The following is a 27066-nucleotide window of genomic DNA, read 5'->3' as shown; positions in this document are numbered from 1 at the left end:
CAGCATCCGATGAGGCCAGGGTGGGAAAGCGGGATGTTTATGTAACACCTTTGCTGCCTTCAGAAGGACCACGGAAGGGAGGGGATGTGGCAAGACCTTTTAGAAGCTGGGAAAATTGGAAGTGAGAACCCAGGATTTGTTTTGGAGAGGACCCGTTTAAGTCTCCATGCTGAATTCCAACCCAAGTTAATCCAACAAGAAATACCCTTTCCAACCCAATCTTGGGACTTAGATTTGTACTCAAAACACCGTGGGCATAGGTCACGAAGATGCATGCAATCTGATGCAGCCGTAGCGTGGCCTGGCTGATGGGAGAAACTCAACCTGTTTCTGCTTTTCTTCCCGCTGCTGCTGTGTCTGCCATTGTGCAGGTCCTCCGCCTGCCTTCAGAATTGATGTCGTCACGTGAATTTGGCTGCAGCTGCAATACATCCAACCTCATCTATTTCAATTTTAAATATAATAAATACAGTGAAGGAAACAGTAACTCTTCAATAAAGAGTCTAAAGAAAAGACAGCCGACACTCTGGGGTTTCGATCAAATGCCACATGGTCTCTGGATGAATTTCTTGAGGAGATTGTGGTTGAGTTCAGATCTGTAAGTTCCCTTCTAAGTGTAGCTCTCTTTAGATGGAAACTTCGTACTCTCTGGTCTCCTGCAGGAGAGAAAAGCACAGGCCTGTTAAACCCTTGCGTGGTAAGGTGACACATTAATGGTTCCAGTTCTTCACCTCTCTCTGTGTCCATGACATTGGCCATGTGACTCTGCAGTGTCCTTCCTCCCTGAGCCTGACTCGCTTTTGACAATGGGTTATAAGAAAATGGGTCATACGAGGGACTTAAAAAGTGCTTGTGTGTTTCTGCTTGCACCCTGCTGTCACCATGGGCAGATCATGCCTTGATGGACTTTAGTCCCAGCAAGAAGGTGAAGGACGTGGAGAGCGGAGCTGGGTCACCCAGGCAACAACTGGCCAGTCCCAGAAGTGTGACTGAGCCCAGCCTGAGACTAGCTGGAAACATCCCCATAGACTGATGAGCAAGTTAACATTGGTTGCTTCAGTGACTAAGTTTCGGGATTGTTTGTTACTCTGCATTATTATAGTGCTAGGTAACTGATACACTACACTAATAAGTGTTAATAAGGTCTAGATAGAATGTAAAATAACATCTGACCTCTTCTTACCAGTGCCGTATCTAAAATGACGACAGCATACGGGTAGCAACCAGTTCAATTTCTCCAATATTCATGGAGTATGTGTATTATACTCCAGGCCCCTGGGGCAGAGGAGCAGGGAGATAAGAAATCATAGACTTGGCCCCGGAAGAGGTCACTGTCACATGCTTTAATGGAGGTCTGCAGTTCCCACTGGGCGAACACAGATAAGCAATCACGTCCATGCTTCACGGTGGATGGGAGTGTGGTGGGCAGACTCTAAAGTGGTCCCCCTGATCCCCACCTCCTGGTATTCACATTCTTGTATGATCCCCTCTTCTTATGTGTGGGCAGGACCTGGGATTTCCTTCTAACCAATAGAATACAGCAAAGGTGCTGGGGTGGCATGTCCATGTTTCTGTTACATAGGATTGTGACTTCCATCTTGCGAGGGGACTCTCTCTCTCGCTGCTTTGAAGAAGTAAGCTGCCATGTTGCGTGCTGTTCTACAGAGGGGGACACGTGGAAGGGAACTGAGGGTGGCCCCTAGATGACATCCTGCAAGAAACTGAGGTCCTCAGTCCAACAGCCTTCAGGGAACTGTGTGCTGTCGACATCCAGGTGAGCTTGGAAGTGGATCCTTCCCCAGTCGAGCCTCAGATGAGACTGCAGCCCGGGCTGACAGCTTGACTGTACCTGTGAGCCCTGAGGCAGGGGACCCAGCTAAGCTGTGCCTGGACTCCTATCTCCTGTGAGATAATAAATGTTTTAGGCTCCTAAATTTGCAATTATTATATTGCTACACATCAATAGATAACTAACAAAGGAGGTCAGAGGAAGTGGGGGTGAGGGTTAGCAGGGACAAGGAACAAGCCAAGTTTATGCCCCCCAAACATGGGAGAGGATTGCACATCACTACACAGTAAATTTGAAAGGTTGTGGTTTTGCAAAGTAATGACCGGCCTTTTGGATCCTCGCGTGCGCCTCTGGGCCTTTGCACGTGCTCTCCCTTCTCCCTGGCATCTTCTTCAACCACCATCCAAGTTCTACCCACTTTACATAGCTCAGCTTTACTATCACTTTCTCAAAGATGCCTTCCCCCACCCCCTCCAAATGTCCCCCATCATACACTCTCACAGGGCCCTGTCCAATTTCTTTCATCATTCTTAAAAATTATGATTTGTTGTAATCAAGACATTCATTGGCATATTTGATTGTTTGGGGTTCAAGGGGAGGCAGGATAGTGTAATGATTAATGATATCAGATAGAGTTTGCATCCCGGCTCCAAGCTGTGCCTTCTGGCTGTGTACAATTTTGGCCAAATCATTTTTTCCTCCCTCTGAACCTCAATGTCCTCATCAGTCAATCAGAGAGAACTATGGAATCTATCACAAAGCATTGCAAAAATTCAAAGACATTATGCATTTAAGGTGCCCAGTCCACGGTACCTATTATTATTGTTATTGATTTATTGATATCTGTCTCCTTTGCAAGACTATACGCTCATTAATGGCAGGACCGTGTTTGTTTGGTTCATGCCTGTGTCCCTCGTACCCAACACAGGCCTGCCGCTCTGATGTGTAGGAATGTGGCATGCTGCCATTCAGTAAGGAGTGGAGTTCAATAAGACGTGGGAATGCTCGCTGCCCCCAGGCCACCAGTGGGCTCTGACCCATCTCAGCCGTCTCTCTGTGGGTCTTTGGTGCAGCCCCTTGTCTCTGTGGTCATTCTGCCAAGAGTGAACAGCGTTGCAGGCTTGTCATCGGCTCCCAAAGAGAGCTGGGTTCTCCCAGCAGTTATCTCAATAGGGGTCCTGGTGGGGCTGAGACAGGACCGCTGGCCATGCCTTTCTGCCAGCGGCATTGTGAGCAAAAGGAAATTAAACCCTCAGTTTTGATGTCGGTGAATTCAGAGCAGGTGAAGAGGGAGGCATCGGGGAGAGAAGAGAGACCAACTCACCCCTGTCTCGTAAATGGGGTTGTCAAACTCGGTTTCCACGGTGATCTGGCTGTAGGGGTGGGAGTACATCAGGGGCAGGCGGAGGTTGGAGTAATAGCGACATCTGGAGAAGAGACGGTAAAGGAGACACATTACAATACCAAGTGGGGACAGTTGACGCCTGAGCGCTGGCACCTCCGCAACAGACAACCAGGATGTGTGGCAACGGCTTCTTGCAGGTGAGGAACTGAGTGGAGTGAAAGCTGAATCATAATTGCTCTCAGCTTCTAACCTAGTCGGTGATAACTACAGTCTCGGTACCTCTTTAATGCAAAGAGCAACAACAAGAATAATGAGCATTTATTGAGCACCTACTATATACCATGTTGCTTCAGAGCAGCCTTCCTCGACCACCCATTTAAGGCAGTTCTTCTGTCACCACACCATATCTCCTTCCTTCATTGTGCTTATCCTTATAACATTGTGTGTTATAATTCATTGTGTACTTCTTCTCTCCCCGCCACTAGACTGTGTGCTCCACGAGGGCAGGGACAATTTATATTAGGCAGATGCTTGCCTCAGGGCCTTTGCATATGCTGTTTCTCCACCTGGAACTCTCCTCTCCCAGATATTTGCATAGTTTGCTCATTATTGCTTTCAAGTCCTTACTCAAATGTCATTTCTCGGGGGCCCTCCTCTACATCCCCCATTTAAAGTGCAACCACCACCCCTTATCCCAGCTCCCTTTTTATCCCTTCCTGGTTTTCTTTTTCTCCCTTCCTGGTTTTTTTTTTCTCCCTGCATTTATCACCTTCTAAGATACTATGTACTTTACTTATAAACTTTGCTTATTGTCTATTTCCCCCCATTAGAACCTGGGCCCCACGAGGGCAAAGATTTCCTTCCGTTTTGTTTATAGTGATGTTTCTAGAGCCCAAAAAACGGCCCGGCACACGGTAGGTGCTCAATAATTGTGAATTTGAATGAATTAGTGAATATCCTAGCCACGGCTGAATATCTCCCTTCTTCATTAAAGGCACGTTCTATGCTCCCAAATACCTGGGACGATGTCTGGTACACATTATTGTCGATATATATTTGCTGAATAAGTGAAGCAATGAGTGAATGATGCAATGAATATCAGCGTGCCTGGCAACATGAAATATCTGTCTTTCCCATTAAACCATAGTTCCTTAAAGCCAGGATAGTGTCCGTCTTGCTCGCTGCTGCATGCTCAGCACTCCAACCACTGAGGGTTGGTAGGTGCTCAATATACATATTTCTCCCAGAGCTACAACCACACAAATGCCACTGTCTCCAAGCTACAAGCAGAGATCGTGAGGCTCAGAGAGGTGACATGCCCAGTCCCCCAGTGCACTGGTCATTGAGTGCACGGCAGCCCCCCACCCCTGCCCTAGGCCCCCTACCTGGTGATGTAAATGTAGGCTCCTCCCAGCAGTAAGGAGATGATGAGGACGGGGATGAAGATAGCCAGCGCCATGTTTCCCCCTTCCAGAGACGTCTCGGCTGCCGCTTCTGCTACTAAACACACAAGCCAGTGAGGCCTTCCTGTGTCACACGCTCAACCCGCACGGGTACCTGGCTCCCAGGTGAGCACTTGCCCTCCCAGTTCTGCACCCACTCAAAGACCTGCTGTCCCAGAGCCTTAGTTAGCCACTGCAGAACCATCTCCAGAGGGGAGAAGAGGCAGAGACTAGAGAAAACGGTGCTGGTTCTTGGCAACAGAGCCCAGACCCATCCTTGGGGGGGTGGGCCATAGGGGCTACTGAGAATTACACTCTTTTAACTCTGATCATATTCTGTTCCTATTTGGGGAGGGACTACAGGCGAAATCTTGTTAAAATCCGATTCAAGGGAAGACTTAGAGAAAATCCCAAATGTGCTAACCGGGCGGGGAGATTTGCGTGACATTCCACGGAGAAGAGGGAGGTTCTTGCACCCAGACTGCCAGGTCCCTCCCAGAGCTGCTCATTCGGACCCTCCAGGAGAGGGCGCTGGGCAGCTGGGTCAGTCTCAGTACTGCCCACCCAGAGGACACCCCAACCGTGAAGACCCAGTATGGATTCTCAGAGGCCACGGCTGCACATCCTCAGGTAACCTCACCTGGAGCCTCCCACTACCTCCCAGTGGCTGGTGGAAATCGCAGAAACTGGGGTAGCTGTTGTGAGGGCCGGGGGCGGTTTCCCAGCACGGCCTGAAGGGAGACCCCACATCTCTTCTAGACACGTGGCCGCCAGGCTTCCTGTGCCATTCTCCATGGCCACGTCTAACAAACAGAGCCGGCTGTACGCCAACCTAAAATCCATTAACTGCCACTCTACGGGGTCTGGAAAATCAATCCTAACACCCACGATAATGCATGAACACAAAACACTACGATGGTGCTCACAATCTCTGAGCACCCCAGGTCTTTGAGATGTTCTAATGGTTCACCGGTTGGCAAAAGACGGAAAAGGGATGGTGTGAATAGACTAACAGCACGAAATGCCCTCTCTTTTCCCAGTGGAGTAACTAAGACTTGCTCGCTTCTATTCAAGACCTGGCTCTGCTTGCTTGGATTAAAACGTCACCTGTTACGAGGGACAGTAACTAAGGAAATGTAATTCCCATAGCCCCAGATTCTGAGTGAACTGCTTGCTGTCAGAAAGCTAAATGGTTCCAAAAATAATAATAAAAACTGCTTAATTGGTTACCACTTTTTTTTTTTGATGAGGAAGATTAGCCCTGAGCTGACATCTGTTGCCAATCCTCCTCTTTTTGCTGAGGAAGGCTGGCCCTGGGCTAACATCCATGCCCATCTTCCTCCACTTTATATGGGACGCTGCCACAGCACGGCCTGACAAGTGGTGCGTTGGTGCGCGCCTAGGATCTGAACCTGTGAACCCTGAGACGCTGAAGTGGAGCGTGAGAACTTAACCACTATGCCACCGGGCCGGCCCCTACAACTTTGTTTTTAATGAAACAATACATTTTATTTGTTTCTCACAGTACAGCCGGGATGAGTGGTTTTGTACAAAACTGAGTGGAGGTTATACAGAATGTAGGACATTCTACATATGGGAGAGGCAGGAAAGGGAAGGAACCACAAAATGAAAGCAAAAAAAAAAAAAAAAAAACCCTGGATAGGATGTAGCATCTGTTCCACATGAATAAATCTCACTCGATGATTCCTATTGAAAGGAGAACGGAAAACAAGGGGTACAGGGACGAGTGTTTTGGGAAGAGAAAGACCGAGGAGAAAGAAGACCACAGAGCATCCCCCGGACAGACCTTTCCCTCCCGAAACCAGGAGGATGCTCAGCGTGGAAGGTGAGGCATCGCTGGATTTAGTCCCTCCAAACAGTACCACGTGGTTGAAATGTTTACAATAGGGTGATGCCTTTCTCTGGCATATGGACTCTCACATTTTCTTACCTCACGAACAAAACTGGTATCAAACCCCTTTCAGGTCATAGTTAGGACCATAAGTTGCAAATTCAATGATTTTTTTCTTTACGATATCATTTGTTTCGAAATTATCTTCAGCAGTGTGAAGGCAGAATTTTTACTTATTTTTTTTAAGCACTCGGATAAGGACATTCAAGGACCTGCCCTCATTTTCTGCTATTAGCTTGATTTATTGATTTTTTTCCATCGTGGAACTCACCTTCTAAAGCGTGTTCAAAGCTGTCTTGATTAACTGAAAGAGAAATTGAAAGCATTAATCAATGTCAAATGAAGTCACTCTGTTCGCACGAAATGAAGCCAAAAAAATTAGGCGCAGAAGCCTTTGCCACACTTCAGTGAAGTTAGTCCTACGTTTTTATTTATCTTGGGCTACTGGAATCAGTGGAAATGCCTGGACACACTCCCTTCCTAAGTTCCTGAGAGAAGATGAGACACACATGAAAGAAACAAGAACAACAACAGTAATAGTGAATAATTATTGAACGCTCGCCATATGTCAGATATTCTGCCAAGAGCTGTATATAAATTTGCTCATTTAACCCTCACAACAATCTTGTTAGCTAGATACTATTGTTATCCCCATTTTACAGATAAGCAAACAGAGGTTCAGAGAAGTGAAGCGACTTCTCTGGCGTCACACAGCTTCTAAGTGATGGAGGCAGGATTTTAACCTGGACTGCTTGATTTTCTTTCGCCTCTGCTTTTAGCTACGTAGTTCTACTCTTTTCATAGTTTTCTTGTAGGACAAGGTGCTGATGAACGGTGAGGCTCAAGACAAAATCCAAAATCCAAAATCCAGCCAGAGGTGAAACTGTTTTCCTGCTTTGAAATACATATTTATACGAACCTTTCTAATTTCACTTTTATTCCATATTTATTTGACTAGGATTTGTAGTCCCTGTAAAACGATTTTCATTCATTCATTGCCACAGACTAGAACTCTCTGGAATTCACTTATTTTCCTGTATTCCCTGTAAAACTTCTCTGGAAGCTCATGATGACAGGGGCTGGCATGCCCAGGCTTTGGCATCAAAGCCATCATGGTAGCTGAGCACAAAAATATACCCACACGATGGGTTTCAAGGATGCAAAACCCCAGAGTGAAGGGCTTAGATGAAAAGGTTGCTTTCTTTATAAGGGGGTGGGAGGGTGGCCCCCAAGTCCCAGCCATATTCATGTCCCACCTAATACTGGGACTTCCTCATTAGTGCCTTAGTCAAAGCTACTCTCCGACATTCATCATTATCAAGTGATGATAACAAAACCAGTCGAAAAGCTAGTTTACTAACTACCTACCTACCTAACTGGAGATATCTCTGGAGTTGGGGCATCAGGAAAATGGAAAGATTGAGGCAGATGCTCCCCATCCAAGACCTGAGTTGGACTTTGGTCCCACGTCTGGGAGTGCATGAACGCCCATGGAATCTTAGAACTGGAAGGAGCATTAAACTTGTGTCCCTCGGAGCGTGGTCAATGGCCCCCTGGGGCACGTGATACAATGCAGCTTGCTGGGCCCCTTCCTGGGCCTGCCTGGGTGGCATCCTTGGGGGTGGACTTCTGCACACCTCGCCAGCTCCCCAGTAATTGTGACGTGCTGGCCCAGCCACCGACTCTCCTTCAGAAACCCCGATCTGGACTCACCCAGTTATTTCACACAAAGGGATACCCAAGTCAGAGAGGGAGGGTGGCTCGCCCAAAATCATGCAGATGGTTCACAGCAGAGCCAGGCTGGAGCCCGGGACCCCTGAGTCCCCTGAGGAGCCTTACAGTGGCGCTCAGTCGCTTCCCCACAAAGCCACGGATCCTACTTTTTTTGGAAGAGGAAGTGATTTATCATTTCCTTACAGAGTTGTGGGGTCTCAGAATGGAAATGGAGGGGAGAGAAAGGTACAAGGATCCCCCAAGATCCTTTCCTGCTAGAAATTCTGTCACACCTGAGGAAGAAAGTGAGGGGCAGGGCCAACTCACCTGGGGGGCTTCAAGAGCTCACCTATCTTAGATGGAAAATAGAGATTTCAGGGATGACCTGCAAAATTGAGCATCTTTTATCTTGTCTTGTTGTTTGGTCATTTGTGTATTTTCTGATGGCAGCTGCATTTCCTATCAGATTGGCAACATTAAAAAAATTGATAATATCCTGTGCTGGTGAAGACGTGGGGAAAAGGACATTCTCACACATTACGGGGAGATTATGAGTTGACGCAGTTGTGGGAAACAATCTGGCAACATCCACAAAAACTCGGCATCCACAGATCTTTGCCCACAGTCAATCCTACTTTGAAGAATCTGTCCTACAGGATGAAAAGCACCAGAACCCAATGCATGGGCAAGGATGTTTTTGGCCAAACAAACGTAAAACAGGGAAAGAACTGGTAGGTCCACTCAGAGAGGAAGGGCTGAATGCATCATGACACAGGCTCAGTGTGGAATGATGGGCGGCCATGAAAAGGCAGAGCTACACTTTTTTCTAACTTGAGGGATGTCTCTGATAAGTGGGGAAAAGCAAAACACAGAGGAGTGTGTGGTATGAGCTTTTTTCTTTAAAAGAGAAACAACCCCCCTCCGTCTTCCCAGTGTGTCTATTTGAATACGTCCAGGGGACGGTGGGATTGGACACTCCCAGGTGATTGGTACCGGCTTTCTGAGAGGAATAGAAGGTGTGGAGGAAGGAAGGGGAGGAGAGACCACTAATGCTTCCTTTACAACTCTGCCTTCTTCCACTTCTGGCATCAGATACTTTTGTAATTAATCCAAAAAGAATTGAAAAAGTCACCGGGTAGATCATGTGTAGAGTCAAAAATGGCCCTTCCGTGGTATTCTATGGTATCCTGACATTATTGTTAGTGCTGTCGAGTTGATTCTGACTCCTAGTGCCCCTATGGATGGCAGAGCAGAACCCTGCCCGGTCATTTTGCGCCCTCCTCTCACCTTCTAACATCGTTATCAGACAATGCTCCGCTGCCATTCACAGGGTTTTCACGGCTAGTTTTTTTTGGAAGTGGGTGGCCAGGTCCTTCTTCCTAGTCTGTCTTAGTCTGGAAGCTCTGCTGAGACCTGTCCACCATGGGTACTCTGCTGGGGTTTGAAATACTGGTGGCATAGCTTTCAGCATCACAGCAACACGCAGCCGCCACAGTGTGACAACTGCCAGATGGGCGGCATGGTTCCCTGACTGGGAAACAAACCCGGGTCATGGTGATGAGAGCCCTGAATCTTAACCACTAGACCCCCAGGGCTGGCTCCTTACTTAATTTTCTTAAAAACAAACCTTATTGACTTTCCCCCATGCAGAAAAGTTACCAACAACACCAAATTAACTTCCGTTAGAGGGTTTACAGGAATCTTCACTCAGGAAAACATCCTAATGTTTTAACTCTACAAAGCAGGTTTCCTGTGCTGTCAAAAATAGATTCAAACACAGGGCTGGACTTAGTCAAAGTTTTGGGGGGCGGGGGTCTGGCCCAGTGGTGCAGTGGTTAAATTCACGTGCTCCTCTTCAGCGGCCTGGGGTTCGCAGGTTCGGATCCCGGGCGCGGACCTACACACTGCTCATCAAGCCATGCTGTGGTGGCGTCCCACATACAAAATACAGGAAGACTGGCACAGATGTTAGCCCAGGGCCAATCTTCCTCAGCAGAAAGAGGAGGATTGGCAATGGATGTTAGCCCAGGGCCAATCTTCCTCAGCAGAAAGAGGAGGATTGGCAATGGATGTCAGCTCAAGGCCAAGCTTCCTCACACACACACACACACAAATTATGGCGGGGGAGGAGGAAGGCAGCGAGAGTAAATTGCATCCCTTAGGCCAGCGTCTCCCACACTTGCCTGATGATAAGACTCACCTGTGCTGCTGGTTAAACCACCTCCCCAGTTCTGCCCTGGACCCAGTGAACCAGCATCTCCTGGGAGGGGCCCAGGAATCTGTTTGTGTTTGCAACCTGTATTTGGAAGCCACTGCCTTCAGTGGTTCTCAAATTCAAAGGGCATCTGAGGATTCAGAGCTTGTTAAAATGCTTATTTCAGGGTCCCGCCCCCCAGTGATTCTGATTTTGTAGATCTGGGGTAGATTGAAGAATGTGTTTGTAATGAATATTCTGGGTGATTCCGATGCTGGGTGGCTGGCTGGTTGGAGGCAAACAGCCTAAGAGCTGTGAAGTCCACCCTGCAGGCAGCCCCCAGGGAAGAGGCGGGGAATTTATAATCAGGAGATGGGGGTTAAATCATAGGTTTGTCTTGTACCAGCTGTGTGGCTTTGGGAAAGTCACTTAACTTCTCTGAGCCTCTCCTTCCACATCTGTGAAATGGGTGAGATGGGTCACCTCCCTTAGTGTGTGGCCACGAGGCTTAAATGAGGTCATTCAGGAAAAATATTTTTTATACAGGTAAAATTCACATAACATAAAATTAACCATTTTAACTTAGTGTACAATTCAGTGGCATTTAGTACCTTCACAATGTTGTGCAACCATCACCTCTATTTAGTTCTAAAACATTTTCATCATCTCAAAAGGAAGCTCTGTACCAATTAAGCAGTACTCCTCCCTCCCTCCAGCTCCTGGAAACCACCAATCTGCTTCCTGTCTCTGTGGATTTACCTATCCTTTGGATATATCATATAAATGGAATCATAGAATATGTGATCTTTTGTGTCTGGCTGCTTTCACTTAGCATAATGTTTTCAAGATTCATCCATGATGTAGCATGAATCCGTACTTCATTCTTTTTTATGGCTGAATAGTATTCCCTCATATGAATGTGCCACATTTTGCTTATCCATTCATCAGTTGATGGACATTTGTGTTGTTTCTATCTTTTGTGAATAATGCTGCTAAGAACATTCGTGTACAATTGCTGGTGTGAATACCTGTCTTCAATTATTTTGTGCATATACCTAGGAGTAAAAATGCCAACTGGGAAAGTATTTTTAAGCCTTAAAGCTGGAGTTCGTGAATCAGGCATTTGGGGATCCACTGAAGTTATGAGTTCCCAGTAGAAATGTAAAACTGCGTGCTTCTCTTCCCCTTCGGAGAGAATTCAGAGCTTTCTGTCTGAGTCTCAAAGGTATTAACACCATGAAAGGTTACATCCACTGACCTAAAGCACTGAACGTATTTAGGATATTATTATTAGTTGCACACCTCAAAGACCCAGAAAAATGGATCCAAATCTCACTCGGTGTGTCGTAATTTCAATGATGAGTATCTCATTGATTCTAAAATACATTTTCCCCCTTTTTACCGTCTCTGAGATGGGGGCGTGTCTTGCAATCAATAATATACTATGTCGCCGCCACCAGGTGGCGCTCACGAGGCCGGTGAGCGCTCAGTGGTCCAGCGCACCATCACCAGCGTTGGGAGCATGGGCTCGAGCGTCTCGGGAGAACACCCCAGGGGGCATCAGCGGAGCATCCTGGCCCTTCGGAGCCACATGGCTGTGAGAAGGGGGTGCAGGAGGCGGGAAACGTTTAAGCCACTTTGTCCAAACAGGAGTCAAAAGCAGGCTGGCTCTCCTTTACGATAAAAACCTAAGCTTGAAAGAGCTCTTTTAGTACGTAAAAATAAAAATGCTAAGCCAGGAGAAGGCATCGTGTCATAGATTAATTGGCAGCAATTTCTTTCTTTCTCAGTGGTGCAGACAATAGCGGTGGTATCTTAGATTTAGAGAAATACCGTAGCGTGGCTTTTTAGAGCAAATTCAGACCCCCTACCAGCCAGTCTCGACATACCAGGTCCCTCAGTCCCCGCGTCGCGAGTAGGTTTCTTTACCTTTACAAACAGGCAGCGGTCCGTTCCAGTGGGATGGCTGCCCCAGGATGCATCGAATGGTCACTTCGCCCATGAGCTCGAAGCCCTCGTAGCACATGAAGGTGAGGGACTCTCCGGGCAGGTACAGTCTCTTGTACAGAATTTGGTACCCATTTTCAGGTAACCCTGGGTTGTCACACGCCAGGGACTCCTCCGCTGAAATGCAAGCCAAAAGGAGCTCTGAGGAGATGGTGCAAATCTTTGGGGACTCCTGCCCAGAGCCTGTGTGATGTGGCTCTGGCCAGCCTCTCCAACATCCTCTCTCTACATCCCCACCTCACACTGAATGGTTTCCCACTCCTCAGACTCACCTTTCTCTCTCCCACCTCTGGGCACAGTCGAATGTACTGGGCTGTGGAATCTGGGTTAAAATCTAGCTTCTGCTACATACTAGCTGTGTGACCTCCAGCAAGGGCCACAACCTCTCTGAGCCTCCGTTTCCTCATCAGTAAAATGCGAATAATAGTAGTGCCTATCTCATAGAGACTTGGAAGATTAAATAAGATAATGGGTGTAAAATGCTTAGCGTGCTATTGGCATGTCATAGGCACTCAGTATGTGATGGATGGTGGTGGTGGTAAACTATGAAATATTCCTCTTCCTTTTCACTTTACAACTCACCTGACCACCCAGCCTGGATAAGTCTTGTCTTTCAATACTCAGTCCTCATGTCTCCTCCTCCAGGAAGCCTTCTCTGATTCCACCTAACCCTAGTTGAGTCACTAGTCTTTCCAGTTTTTCCTCCACCCCAGCACTGCATCCACTGTACTGTATTTAATTATTTAATGTCAGTTTCCCTCACTGGAGATGAGCCTGTTAAGGTATGCTTGAAGCTTAGGGCCTGGTATACAGTAGGAGCATCATAAATAACCCCAACATATATAGTAGGAGCATCATAAATGACCCCCGGTAGCTCAAGACTTATTGGAGAGTTGAACCTGCAAGTTTAACCCATTCCAGGGTCAGCCTGTGGTCTAGTGCCTCTTTAGCACCCAGATGGAAATGGACAGCCAGCAAACACCGCTTTGCACACAATACAAAAAAATCCTAAAATATTTTTAAAAATTTGTTATTTAAAAAAAATTTTTAACTGTGGTAAAATCTACATAACATAAAATATACCATCTTCACCATTTTAAGTGTACAGTTCAGTCCTAAGTGCATTCACGTTATTGTGCAATCAATCTCCAGAACTCTCTTCATCTTGCAAAAGTGAAACTCTGTACCCATTAAACAATTTCCTCTTCCTCCCTTCTCCAGCCCTTGACAACCACCATTCTACTTTCTGTCTTTATAAGTTTGACTACTCTAGATACCTTATATCAATGGAATTATACAGTATTTTTCCTTTTGTGACTAGCTTATTTCACTTAACACAATGTCCTCAAGGTTCCTCCATGTTGTAGCAGGTGTCAGAATTTCCTTCTTCTTCTTCTTCTTTTTTTTTTTTGTGAGGAAGATCAGCCCTGAGCTAACATCTATTGCCAATCCTCTTCCTTTTTTTTTTTTTTCCCTTTTTCTCCCCAAAGCCCCAGTAGACAGTTGTATGTCATAGCTGCACATCCTTCTAGTTGCTGTATGTGGGACACGGCCTCAGCATGGCCAGAGAAGCGGTGCATCGGTGCGCGCCCAGGATCCGAACCCGGGCCACCAGTAGCGGAGCGCACGCACTTAACCGCTAAGCCACGGGGCCGGCCCCCAGCCTTCTTTTTAAGGGTGGAATAATATTCCATTGTATGGATAGACCACATTTTGTTTATCCATTCATCTGTCAATGGACACTTGGATTGCTTCATCTTTTGGCTCTTGTGAATACTGCTGCTATGAACATGGGTGTGCAAATATCTCTTTGAGACCCTACTTTCAATTCTTTTGAGTATATACCTACAAGTGGAATTGCTGGATTATACAGTAATTCTACGTTTAACTTTTTGAGGAACCACCATCCTGTTTTTCTACAGCTGCAGCACCATTTTACCCTCCCACAAACAGAGCACAAGGCTTCTAATTTCCCCACACCAAATCCTAAAACACTTTACCCTTTTCTTTTGGACCTCACTTTGGCTTTCAAAGACCCAAGTCTTTAAATATCCCACCCTTCCTCCCATCACTGTTTCAGAGAAACAAGATGGAAAGAGCTTCCGTCGACAGCTTGATTAGTGAAGCTCTCAGAAGAGATGACACGCTGTCTCTTTTACCTGAAGGACTCCTGTAACATCTGAGTGACATTTACAATTTACTTGTGTAATTCCCCACCTTGTCATCGTGTTGACTATGGAGGCTCAGTTCGGAACATGGAGCCAGTGGGTCTTTTATTATATGTTACCTGATGATTCTGATGCACGTGGGGAAGAGGCAGTTTCTCCAGATTGGGCTCTCAGGGCTTCACTCATCTGGTTACTGCCTCCCTCTCTGGTGGTTCCTTCCTGCACATGGAGCCAGTTGCATTTTGCCAGAAGGGTTACGCTCTTTCACCCCTTGGTGCACTGTCTATGCTGGTCCCTGTGTCTGGAATGCTCATTCTTCTCCTTTCTATACGATGGTGCATGGAAACACTAAGACAGCCCTTCATGATCCTTGCCTGCTGCTACTCATGATCTTTGTAGCTCTTTGCAGTGGGAACTGCAACTCGCTTCTAACCAATCCAATACGCAAACGTGAAGGGATGTCACTTCCATGATGAGGTCACATGAGATTGTAATTCTGTCTTGCTAGCAGACGCCCTCTCTTACTGTCTTTGGAGAAACAATTGGCCATGTTGTGAGCTGCCCTATGGAGAGGCCCACGTGGCAAAAAACCGAGGGTGACCTCTGGCCAACAGCTTGTAAGGAACTGAACTGTGCAAACAACCACGCAAGCCTGCAAGTGGACCCTTCCCCAGTCGAGCCTTCAGCTGAGACCCCAGCCCCAGAGTCTCTCTTGTGAGAGATCCTGAACCAGATGACCCAGTTAAGCTGTGCCCAGACTCCTGACCCACAGAAACTGTAAGATAAGAAATATGTGTTGTTTTAAGCATCTTATTTTGCAAGATGAATCTCAAGAACTCAGGTCTGTCCCCAACAGCATGAATTCCACTATATAACCTGCCCAGACCTCCATCACAGCTTCAGAATCTTCTAGGGCTCTCACCTCGGCACCCCTCTCCCAGACTGGAAACTCAGGTTATGTTCGTGCCAGGAATCCCAGTGCCCGGCACAAGACCTGGTTCACAGGAAGCATTCATTCATTCAGTCAACAAATGTTTATGAGCACTCGTCACGTGCCAACACTGAGGCAGTGTGAGGCCACAGAGGTAAATAAAACAGGTATAACCCCTGGTCCTGTGGAACTCGTAGGTGGGAGGGACACAGTACAATAGAAGTCCCAACTGGAACCTTTGTCTCTCTGAATATGACCTACATGTGGGCTCTACTTAGCTCATGCAAATCAGAATATTTCATGGAATAATCTAGATTTCTGGCTTCTTCTGAAACATTGGAAGATTGGTCAATACTGGGCTCACATTGCTACAGAGCAATGATGGTCACACAGAGCCCAAGCACTCAACTCTCATGGGCTTGAGTAGCAGCTGCCCCCTTGAGACCAGTAATGTGCTTCCCAGTTAGCCATAATCCCCACCACCCCCTATCGCATCACACACAGTACCTTCCTGACATTTAGGAAGGCATTTAAATGTGTCATCTTTCCAATGAACAAATGAAAGAATGACTATGTTTCAGTGACAGCAATCACCACTAGTGAAGAATTTGGGCTTTGATCTCCTCGAATGGGTGGGTGGGTAGGGACCCGGCTTCTACTCTTGAGGTTGAAAGATTGTTTTCTTTGTACTTCAATGGCAGCCTTCATCAGGAGTTAAGAACTCTTTCCTTCCCACCCCGGCAATCCAGCCAGCCTGGAAGTCAACCTGTGGAAGCAGACTTTCCAGCTCCCTGTGCAGTTGGGGTGTATCTGGTAGATGTGCTTTGGCACCACTTGTGCATTTATTCAGAAAACATTTATTGAGTGTTTACTGCATGCCCGGCATTGCATCCAGCAGTGGGGCCAGTTATGAATCAGACACCATTCCTGCCCTATGGAGCCCATGGTCTCCATGCTCTAAGGGGGTAAACAAATGTAAATGGACAAGTTAACCCAAAATGGCGGTTGCTGTCAGAGAGGGAAACTCAGAAGAGTTAGGGGTGCCTGGAGGAGACCCCTAACTCAGCTGAGGGAGAGAGGCAGAGACACTGAGTAGAGTTCCATTTAGTGAAGACTCCCAGATATGAGGCACCAAATGGTTCAGCCAACGGCCAAGGCTAACCCTTCCACTGAACCAAGGTCGTCCCTAAGCTTGAAGTTCACCTGCTGGCACATCAGAGGAGCCTGGACGTGCAGCCAGTGTTTCCACATCTGAGCCCAGAATCAAACCACAAGGCCTTCCTGAAATCAGTTATGGGAACCCTTAAAGACAGACCTCTGTTATGTGTCCATGGAAGACACCTAAAGGGGTGGGTAAGGAATCATTAACCCTGCAGAGTGTGCCTGGGGTAAGGACTGTAGGAATGGAAAATTTGACTTCTTTTTTACAGCCTAATATAGCATCTTGATGCACCATTTTGAAAACAGGTTGGGCGTGCATTGCTTTTGAAATGAACACAAATAGCATTGTGATCAGGACCCTGCACCCGTCATGTTCTGATGATTCCTCTGAAAAGATTCTGAACAGATCTTTGGTCTTCAGCCCCACCGAGCTCTGTTGAGTTGGGATTGGCTCTTACTCACTGCTGAATCCTCGGCAGCCTGGCCCATAGTAGGTGCCCAATAGATGTTTCTTGGAAGATTTTATATGAGTTCACTTGGAAGATGATTACCGAGTAGATGTGCTTGGGCTCAAGTGTCCAGTGGCCCAGGATTCAGATCCTAGTTGGCCGTCCGTCTGTGGGCAAGATATTTGACCTGTCTGAGCCTCAGTCTCCTCATCTGTAGAATGAGCCATCTCATAGTGTTGTTATGAGGATTAAATGAGCTCATACATGTGATGTGAGCAGCATACAGTGAGCACCCAATAAATGCTGGTTATTTTTATGGCCTTTACAATTTTTGTCATATTTTCATACTGCTCTACTATTGCTTACTTAATATTTTTTATTTCTATTGACTTGTTTTTCCGTTTAAACAATGCTATATTATTTAGCCTCACCCTAAATAATATTCCTATATTCATAGGTTTCAAATGTTAGTTTTAATTTTTAAAATTTTCTTAGCGAAACAAAACACCAAGAAGCTAACCTGGGCACTGTCTAAAGCCATGCTGGTACCACCAGTGGTGTGTGTAATACTCTTTGGGAAATGCAGCCCAATGCACTGCACTTTACAGTGTATGAGTGCCCGGAGTCTAGAATTCACTCTTTGGGTTTTTTTCAGTCCAGCAGACATTTACCTGCCTCTCTGTGCCAGGCTTGTGCTAGAGCTGGTATAGAGTGGTGAACTAGAGAAGCATGGTTTCTATTTCCACACAACCCAGTCTAGCGGGAGAGAGAACGGTTATCAGGTAATTGCAACCCGGTGCAGTAACAGCTGTGACGGGGGAAGCGCCGGAGAAACCTCGCAGACCCGGGCAGGGGTGGGAAGGTCAGGTTTCCTCCCGAAACCCTGAAATCCAGTGCTCTTCCGGCGAGAGTGAGGACTCGGGCCTCGGGAAAATGCCGATCTGAGGCCCGCTGCTTCCCCGTCTCCTGGTGGAGGGCAAGTACGGGATCCTTAAGAGAAACTGAATCCCAAGCCTATTACCTGCAATGTAGAAAAGCGGCCAGCAGGTGGCAGTAGCACTCCAGAAGGATTTCCCACCACCTTCGCCTGGCGTTTTCTTTCATAAATTAACAGATTAATGAATATAACAAATATTTATTGAGCACCTTGTACATGCCAGGCTTTTGGCCCTGGACATACAAGGATGCACAAGACAGACACGACCCCTGCCTTCAAGTAACTTAACATTCATGTATTCTGCAAATATTTCCTGTGCCAGGCACCGTCCCGGCCCTGGGGAGACAGAAAGTGACAAAGGAGAAATTCTCAGACCGGTATGTAAAGGAAGATCCTGACAGCAGACCTAGGAAGATGAGGGGAGGCATCCCCAGCTCTTCTCACCTGTCTGCATACTAGAATCACTCTGGATTCCTCAGTGCCCTGCCTCTGTCTGCTAAGGAATTTTAATTTAATTAATCCCCAAAGTATTTTTTTTAAAGCCCCCCAGTGATTCTAAAGTTCATTTCAGAACCTTAGGGTGGAAGCATTTAGAGCTCAGAACCTCTGCTTTGGTGTCTTGGCATGGTTAAGAAATTAATCATTTAATTAATTAATTTCCAAAATATTTCAACACCCATTTTGTACCAGGCGGTTTGCATACATTATTTCTAATCCTCCCCCAAATCTTTGACGGGAGGAACAGTAAGGACCAGAGTAGCCAACATTTACTGAGAGCCTCCTCTGAGCCAGGCATTCTTTGGAGTTTTATACCTAGGAGCTCATTTAATTATCACAACAATGCCAAGACACAGATATTATTATCACCGTCCCCATTTTATACCTGAGCAAATGAAGCATAGAACTGTTGGGGAACCTGTCAAGCTAGTTAGTGGGAGAGGTCTGATTCAAAGCCGGGTGGTCCCAGTTCACAGTTAATCATTGTCCCATACACCCGTTTTACAGATAAGGAAGCTGAGGTCAGGGGGAAGGTCACTTGGGAAATGTCCCACAAGAAGCAAGTGGCTGAGCTGTGATTTGAGTCCAGGATTCTCTGGCTCTAAACGCAGTCTGACTCAATTTTCATGCAACCATCAGTAAGAATTTGGAAACCAGCTCTCTTTGGAGGCAATTGTGTTTATCTTCAGCTCCCAGAAGATGGCAGGAGAGCGACATGGAAAGTGACTTGAGTTTGAAACTGGAGGCCTGGATCAGCTGTGTGACCTTGGGTGAATCACTTTACATCTCTGGACTCCATTTTTCCCGCCTGTTAAGTAAATGGACGGGACCAAGACCCCATCCTTAGCTGAGACGTGGCTGGGCAATGACATTCCCACTCCGAGGATGTACCCACACTTTGAAATAAGATCATCTAAGGCAGGCTCTCTCAGCCTCAACACTGGTGACGTTTTGGGCTGGGTAATTCTCTGTGGGGGGCCTGTCCTGTGCATCGTAGGGTGTTGAGAAGCATCCCTGGCCTCTCCCCACCAGATGCCAGTACCACCTCATGCCCCCTGTTGTGACAACCAAAAATATCCCTAGAAATTGCCATTGACGGGTGTCCCCTGGGGAACAAATTCACTCCTGGTTGAGAACCAGTGGTCTCAGGTTTTAAACCATTCCTGTTGTGACCATATGACTCCCCTCTCATTCTCTCCCAGGAATTCAGCTGAGTTGGACTGATGGTCTCATAGACATAATCACAAACCTACCCTCATTTCTGTTTTTTCCCATTTCCATCCTCTAGCTATAGAAAAAACGTACATTTTGGGAGCACATATGAGCAAAATGTTCAAATTCAGGTTCCCTAGTTATTGTTACGAATGGTTTGTAATATACCCCACAAGTAGTGGAGCATTGAAACTGAGAGGTAATTAGTGACCTGTGTTAACTCAGCACTTAATAATATGCAAGGCCCATTGTCATGAGCTTCTATATTCATGGTTCGCGTGATCATTCTGTTTGATGAGGACGCCGGCTTGTGCAAAGTCACACAGCTGGCACGTGGCAGAGCTGGGACGCAGACCTGGACCTGCTGGATTTTGAGTCCTGCGTTTAACGGTGCTGCTAGAATGAATGGCCCTTCTTGTGCCCCAACCCCCTGGGCTGTCAGGAATTCCCCTGAGCTATGGCTTTCTCAGAGATGGGACTTTCTGAATGAAGACGGGCACCCAGCTAGAGCCTGGCACGCTGGCCGAGGTGAGGCCGCCGGGGACAGCGAATCAGTGGAAGCTTTTACTGCGGCCACAGTCTGGCCGCGTGGGCTCTGCCCCGGCCGGGAAATCTCCACAGCTCCTATTCGCAGTGTTCTGGGGGCAGGGCTGTGAAGGACCAGGGCCCCCCCGGGGAATCCTGGAGCGCCTCCCTTGAGAGCCGCTCGTAAAACTCTGGCTCAATTTGTCAGATTGCTTTTGGTGGGGTGGTTTATGTCTTCTGGATGGGAGCCTCTGCAGTCATTTACCCTGCCGCCGCCAAAGAAGGGAAGTGGCGACAGAGCCCCGAGGTGCAATAAAGACCGCATTAGTACTGCTAACAATAACGTTGACAGTAATAGTAACAAATCCTGTCCTTTGTTGCACCCTGGCTGGGCCCAAGGGTTGCAAGAACAGATTGGATACAATCCTAGCAAGTGAGTTATGTGTTTGATTCTATAAACAGATAGATGTTTGATTTCAATAAGCTGCAGCAACTGTAGGAGCTGCAGAGGAAGAAAAACATGACCCAGCCCAGGCAGTCAGGGAGGCCTTCCTGGAGGAAGTGATGTGGGGGATTCATTGTTATTTCCTTCAAAAATCTGTCTCTCCTCCTCCCATCTCCAATAGACCCCAGGCTCCATGAGAATGTGAATCACGTCTATTTACACATGGCTGTATACACATGGCCTTGCACCATGGTTCCCAAACTGTGTGCCAAGGCCCCCTGGGGTGCCACCATGAACTCACAGGGGTGCTGTGAGATTTTTAAACATTTTGAGGAGACAGAGTGACATCTCTCAGACCCATGTGAGCTACGAGCTGGAGGAAGTTCAGTTTCAACATTAGATAGAACTACATTCTTTCGATGATGCTCCATCTTTGCAAAGCTGGGTTTTCTGTGGTTGCTGTGCTAAAAAGCAAGAACTGTGATAAAATCAATGTGGATCAGAAATGAAGGTGGTGGATCCAATCTGATGCCAAGATTTAAGAAATTTGGCCGAGCCCAACAGGTGCACGCTTCCCTAGTAGTAATTGTAATTATTTAAGAATGAAATAACATAAAATCTTTTCTTTTAATATGTGCATTAATTTTTCAAATGGCCACTAATTTGTCAGGATATAGCTACTTATTAAGTTGCTGGGACCTAAATTGCTTAATAAATGGAATTGCTAGGTATTTCGGCCTAGGAAATCTATGAGACAATTCATGAGACACCAAGGGTACTGTGAGATGAGAAAGCTCGGGAACCTCTGTCCTAGCATGCGCCTGCGTACAGGAGGTGCTTGTCGAATGACCGAGTGAGTTGCTTCCAACAACCCTGCTTGGTAAGGAGTATTGATCGCATTTCACAGATGACAGTGCCGGGGCCCAGAGAGGGCAAGCTACTTAGCCAAGGTTACCCAGCAGCACTGGGGATGTGTCAGACTTCAAATCCCAGACTCTTCCCTCTATCTATGGCTGACTTGTCTGCTCTTGAAGTGGCACAGGGTAAATGGACTAGGAGTGCAAAGACACGGATTGAGTCCCAGCTGGACCAAACTGTGGCCTTGAGCAAGTGACTGTGAACAGAAGCTGTAGACGACCAGAGCTTACACAATTTGCTCTGTCTGCTTCATGAGCTTGTTGGTGGAAGATCTTTGTCAACAGAAAAGCACTAGAGCTTCGCCCGGAAGTCGGGACTGCAGGGTGACGAGGTGGGAATGTGACGCTTCCAGGCTGAGTCAGGCTTGAGTTGGAATCCTCGGTTCTCTCCTTCTTTGCTGTGTGACCTCAGGAAATCTACTCACCCTCTCTGGGCTGCCTTTGCTTGCTGTGGATTCACGTGCCATGCATGCAGTTTTGTGATGGTTAAACATGTTGATGTTGGGGAGGGAAGGTGTTCATCAGATCAGGGCTGTTCTCTTTATTCAGTGGAGAAAACATTTTGAAGCTGTGTATCCCCAACAACTTCATCCTTAAAAATACCCTCAGAACCCAGATACAACCTCCCTCTCACTCCGGGCACCTCGCTGCTAGAATGTGGCCATCCTTTTGCCTCGTGAGTCACCCCTCTTCAGCCTCGCCTCCTGTAACGCTGCTGGAACCGCATGCCGGGTTCTTCCTCAGGCTTCTGGGAGGATGGCGTGTCTCCTGACACCCAGCTCGGCTCGTGAACTCATTAGCGTGGGTGTCAGGGAAGCCGTCCCCGCCGAGCCCTGCAGCTCCCACGCTGAGATTTCAGGGAAGGCGGCTCCGCAGGGAGGGAGGCCGCTTCTCGGAAACCAGCCGCGGCCGCGGCCCCGGGGGTCTTCGGAGACTGTGGTTCATTAGTGAAGCGCCTTTTTTTTCTTTCTTTTTTTAAAAATGATATCTCCACCTTTCAGGATTTTTAAATAAGCTTTTAAGTTTAGCTTTTCATCTGTGGGTCTCTGCAGCCTGAATTACTCAAGCTGTTCTGATCGCCCTTACAGTCCCTAGGGAGGGACAGGAGCTGAAGATGTGTCCCAGGCTGCTGGAACGAAGTGACGCAAACAGGGGGCTTAGCACAACAGAGAGGACTGTCTCATAGTTCTGGAGGCTGCAAGTCTGAACTCAAGGGGGCAGCAGCGCCGCGCTCCCTCTGACACGTCTAGGGGAGGACCCTTCCTTGCCTCTTCCTGGCTTCCGGTGGAACCTGGAAGTTCTTGGTGACCCTTGACCTGCAGGTGTAACCTTCCGATCTCTGCCTCTGCCATCAGTGGCGTTCTCCCCGTGTCTGTGTCTCCACCTGTGTCCAAACCTCCTCCTTATTCTAAGGACGCCAGTCACTGGATCAGCGCCCACCCTAATCCAGGGTGACTTCAGCTCAACTTGATTATGTCTGCAAAGACCCTATTTCCAAAAAGGTCACAGCTACAGGTCCTGGGGGTTAGGACTTCAACATCTCTCTTCAGGGGACACGATTCAGCCCCTAACAGGAACCCACCAGTGTGACCTTGGCTCAAAGCTCTGGGAGGGGATGTGGTTGTGCTTAAGGGGTCAGGGCCCTAGGCTCCAATTCCGCTGCGATGCCCCGTACGGGTTTGTACCTGCCAACCCTGCTGAAATCATGGCTGGTGGAAGGGCGCTGGCTTCGGGGACCAAAATCCTAAATTTGAATCCCAGCTCCGCCCACGAAGGATGTTGTGACCTTAATCATATTTCCTTTGGAGTCTCAGTTTCCTTCACACACACACACACACACACACACACACACACACACACACATGTACTTTCACAAATACATACAATGTACTCAGCAAAATGTGTTACATTGTCACTGAATAACTATTGTTATTATCTGTAACACTGGGCAGTGGTGTCTTATCTCTGAGTTACCCCTCACTTGTATTTTATCCCCAGAGTCACTTCAGCTCTGAAATTCTAGGACTCAGATTAAACAGGCAGACCGGAACACAGGGCCGTGCCGTCTAAGATTCCCTGTTTCGGGTGAAAATAAAGGGATAAAGTCTCTCCTTTTTTGTGCAGAAGCTTTTAATTCGATGCAATCCCACTTGTCTATTTTTACTTTTGTTGCCTGTGCTTTTGGTGTCATATCCATGAAATCACTGCCAAAACTGATGTCATGAAGCTTTCCTCCTATGTTTTCTTTTAGAAGTTTTACAGTTTCAGGTCTTACGTGTAAGTCTTTAATTGATTTTTAGTTGATTTTTGTGTATTGTGTAAAATAAGTGTCCAATTTCAAAGAGAACAATCCATGAGAGAAATCTCCAATTTGTGGAATGGGAGAAAATATTTGCAAACCGTCTATCTGATAGGAGATTGATTTTCAAAATGTATAAGGAACTCCTACAACTTCATAGCCCAAAAGGAAGTAACCCAATTAAAAAATTGGCAAAGGACTTGAATAGACATTTCTCCAAAGAAGACATACAGACAGCCAGCAGGTACATGAAACATGTTCAACATCACTAATCATCAGGGAAATGCAAATCAAAACCACAATGAGACATCACCTCACACCTGTCAGGATGCCTATCATCAAAAAACCCCCAAAAGACAACAAGTGTTGGTGAGGACATGGAGAAAAGGGAACCCTTGGTAGGAATGCAAAATGGTGCAGCCACTATGGAAAACAGTATGGAGGTTCCTCAAAAAATTAAAAATAGAACTAGCATATCATCCAGCAATCCTACTTCTGGGTATTTACCCCAAATAATTGAAATCAGGATGTTGCAGAGATATTAGCACTGCCTTGTACATTGAAGCACTATTCATAATAGCCAAGATCTGGGAAAAAAATGTCATTGATGGATGAATGGATGTAGAAAATGTGGTATACACATTCAATGGAATATTATTCAGTCTTAAAAAAGAAGGAAATTCTGACACATGCTACAACATGGATGGACCTTGAGGACATTATGCTAAGTGAAATAAGCCAGTCACAGAAGGACAAACAGTGCATAATCCCAGTCATACGATGTGCCTAGAGTAGTCAAACTCATAGAAGCAGAGAGTGGAATGGTGGTTGCCCCAGCTAGGGGGAAGGGAAGTGGGGAGCTGCTGATCAACAGGCATAAAGTTTCAGTTTAGCAAGATAAATAAGTTCTAGTAATCCTCTGCACAACACTGTGCCTGTAGCTAACAATATTGTATTGCACACTTAAAAATTGTTGAAAGGGTATATTTTATGTTAAGTGTTCTTACCACAATAAAAAAGTCCCCATATTTGAGAAAAGAAAATAGGAACACAGAAATATAAATCCTCCTCTAATAAGGGAACCAGATGTTAAGGGAAATCTATGCTACAAATGATGCGGACCTAAAATTCTTCATTTATTTGGGTAAATCCCTTCTATGGGCTGAGAAAGCTGGATTTATGAACTAGCAAACAGGACCCTGGCCTTGGCTGGCTCGTGAGTAAAATGGAGAGGAAGGTCTCCTGTGAGTTTAAATTTGACCATGCTCTGTTCTCTACCAGATGCAACAAACATCTCCACTTTACTCTCCCAGCAGGAATAAAAGAATTAATGCATGCAACAGGCATAGAATGATGCCTGGCATACTGTAAGTGCTCAATAAGTATCGGCTTATCCAATGGGAAAAACAAGGACTTTCTTGCTTTCCAGCTGCCTACCAACAGCGACTGCGTTTGCGATCTGAATGGCAGGGCTGCCTGTTCGTGTGGCCATCAAAGAGCGTGCAGCCTGTTAGGATCCTTGTGACAAGTTGTAACACACAGCCACTGCAGGAGACGGCCAAGTCCTTAAATGGCACTCCGTGTTAATCTCCATCATCAGATGTAGATGAGTTTACAATAAACTGACTGGGATTCTATTTTGTTTTCTTTTGGTCTAAAGTTAAACTCATGGTTCTCCAACATTTTCAAGACCTCAGTGTGGCTCCTGGAGCTCGAGCTGGCTGTCCCCCTAACGGAGCTGCTCACATCACACTCATCTAAAATATTAGTGCTGCTGACAGTTTCTAAACCCCAAATATTGCATGAGGATTTGTTCCTTCTGCACAGCCTCCCGTGTTCTTTAAGCAATGGTTCTGAGCCCTGGCTGCACATCAGAATCCCTGGGGGAGCTTTTAAAAACCCCACTGCTCAGGCTACACCCCAGACCAGTCGCAGCAGAACCTCCAGTGAGTTTTCAGACTTCCCAGGTGATTCCCAAGTTCTCTCAAGGCTGGGAGCCCTGGACCACTGCTCTCCAGCCCCTCTGCCTGGTAAGAATAGTAACTCCTCTGTTTTCAGTGTGACCGTGGAAGCCTTTTTTGAGTTTTATGGTAAAGAAACCGAAAAAGTGTTTTTTTTAAACTAAGCATTTGCTTTGGTGGGTCCACATAGACGAGGCCAAAGAGAGTTTAAATCCACCCTATTTAGTGCCCTGTGGACTGCGCAATTTTAGGCGGCTAAAGAGTCAGGCAGGCCTGGGTTTGCCTCTGGCCTCCACTATTAACTGGCTGTGTGATCTGGGGCAATGATGTCACCTCTCTGAACCTCAGTATCCTCTTCCAAAAATGGAGACAATAATGCCATGCTACTTGAGGAAGAAGAGAGGGACATTTGGTATAGTCTTGATAAATTTACTGTAAACATTGTAGCATCCAGGCTCTCAATCTGTGTTAGCTATTGTCACGTGATGGTAATAATAATAACGCTCCCAAAGGGTGGAATGCCTCCTCCCAGTGGCCCAGCCCTCCACCATGAATGAGAGGAAGTGAACCCACATTAGCGTCAAGTCAGGAAACAGGACTCACAGACACAGTGGGGCAGGCGAGAGGTCCAGATGGGAGTGCCAGTTTCGCGGCTGTAGCAGGTCAGCAGAGAGCTGCCTTCAAGCACAAAGCCGGGGTTGCAGGTATACTGGATGGTGGTGCCCACCAGCAGGACAGGGTCCGAGATTAGGCGGGTCGAGTGGTCCACTTCTCCAGGGTCGGTGCAGTACATAACTACACGGGACGAAATCAGACCAAGTGGGCTTTAGGGGTCAGCATGAGCACAGGTGTGCTGAGCATTAAAGAATGATCTAGAAAGTTTCCTAACTTAGTTCTTTTCCTGTTTGGAAGATAATGCATCTTGTGCTCATCAAAGGTGGCTGGAGAATAGGCCAGGACGAAAGAGACGTGAATTTAATTCTACTTTTAGGAATTTGCCCAAAGAAATGTTTGTGTCAGGGGTTAAAGACCTATGTACAAGGTTGTACATTGCACCATTATTTGTAATGGTAAAAACAAAAAAGAAATAATGCAAATCCTTTAACAGAGGAAGAGGTAAATATCATGGAACAGGCATTCCACGAAATCCTGAGCAACCAC

General features: G+C 46.8%; 1 protein-coding gene across 1 annotated transcript in view; it reads right to left on the bottom strand.

The window, feature by feature from the left end:
• Positions 1–626: 626 nt before the first annotated feature.
• Positions 627–27066, bottom strand: part of SEZ6L (seizure related 6 homolog like) — a 229048-nt gene continuing 202608 nt past the window's right edge. Inside the window, exons 16-21 of the mRNA XM_058531094.1 lie at positions 26509–26700; positions 12325–12519; positions 6760–6792; positions 4520–4631; positions 3114–3216; positions 627–656 (exon numbers count right to left, since the gene is read on the bottom strand). Of these exons, the coding sequence (XP_058387077.1) occupies positions 627–656; positions 3114–3216; positions 4520–4631; positions 6760–6792; positions 12325–12519; positions 26509–26700 (665 nt within the window). The remainder of the gene's footprint in view (positions 657–3113; positions 3217–4519; positions 4632–6759; positions 6793–12324; positions 12520–26508; positions 26701–27066) is intronic.

Source organism: Diceros bicornis, chromosome 35 (genome assembly GCF_020826845.1).
Source record: "Diceros bicornis minor isolate mBicDic1 chromosome 35, mDicBic1.mat.cur, whole genome shotgun sequence".
NCBI lineage: Eukaryota > Metazoa > Chordata > Mammalia > Perissodactyla > Rhinocerotidae > Diceros > Diceros bicornis.
The sequence above is the reverse complement of the archived record's forward strand: the minus strand, read 5'-3'. Positions and strand labels throughout refer to the sequence as shown.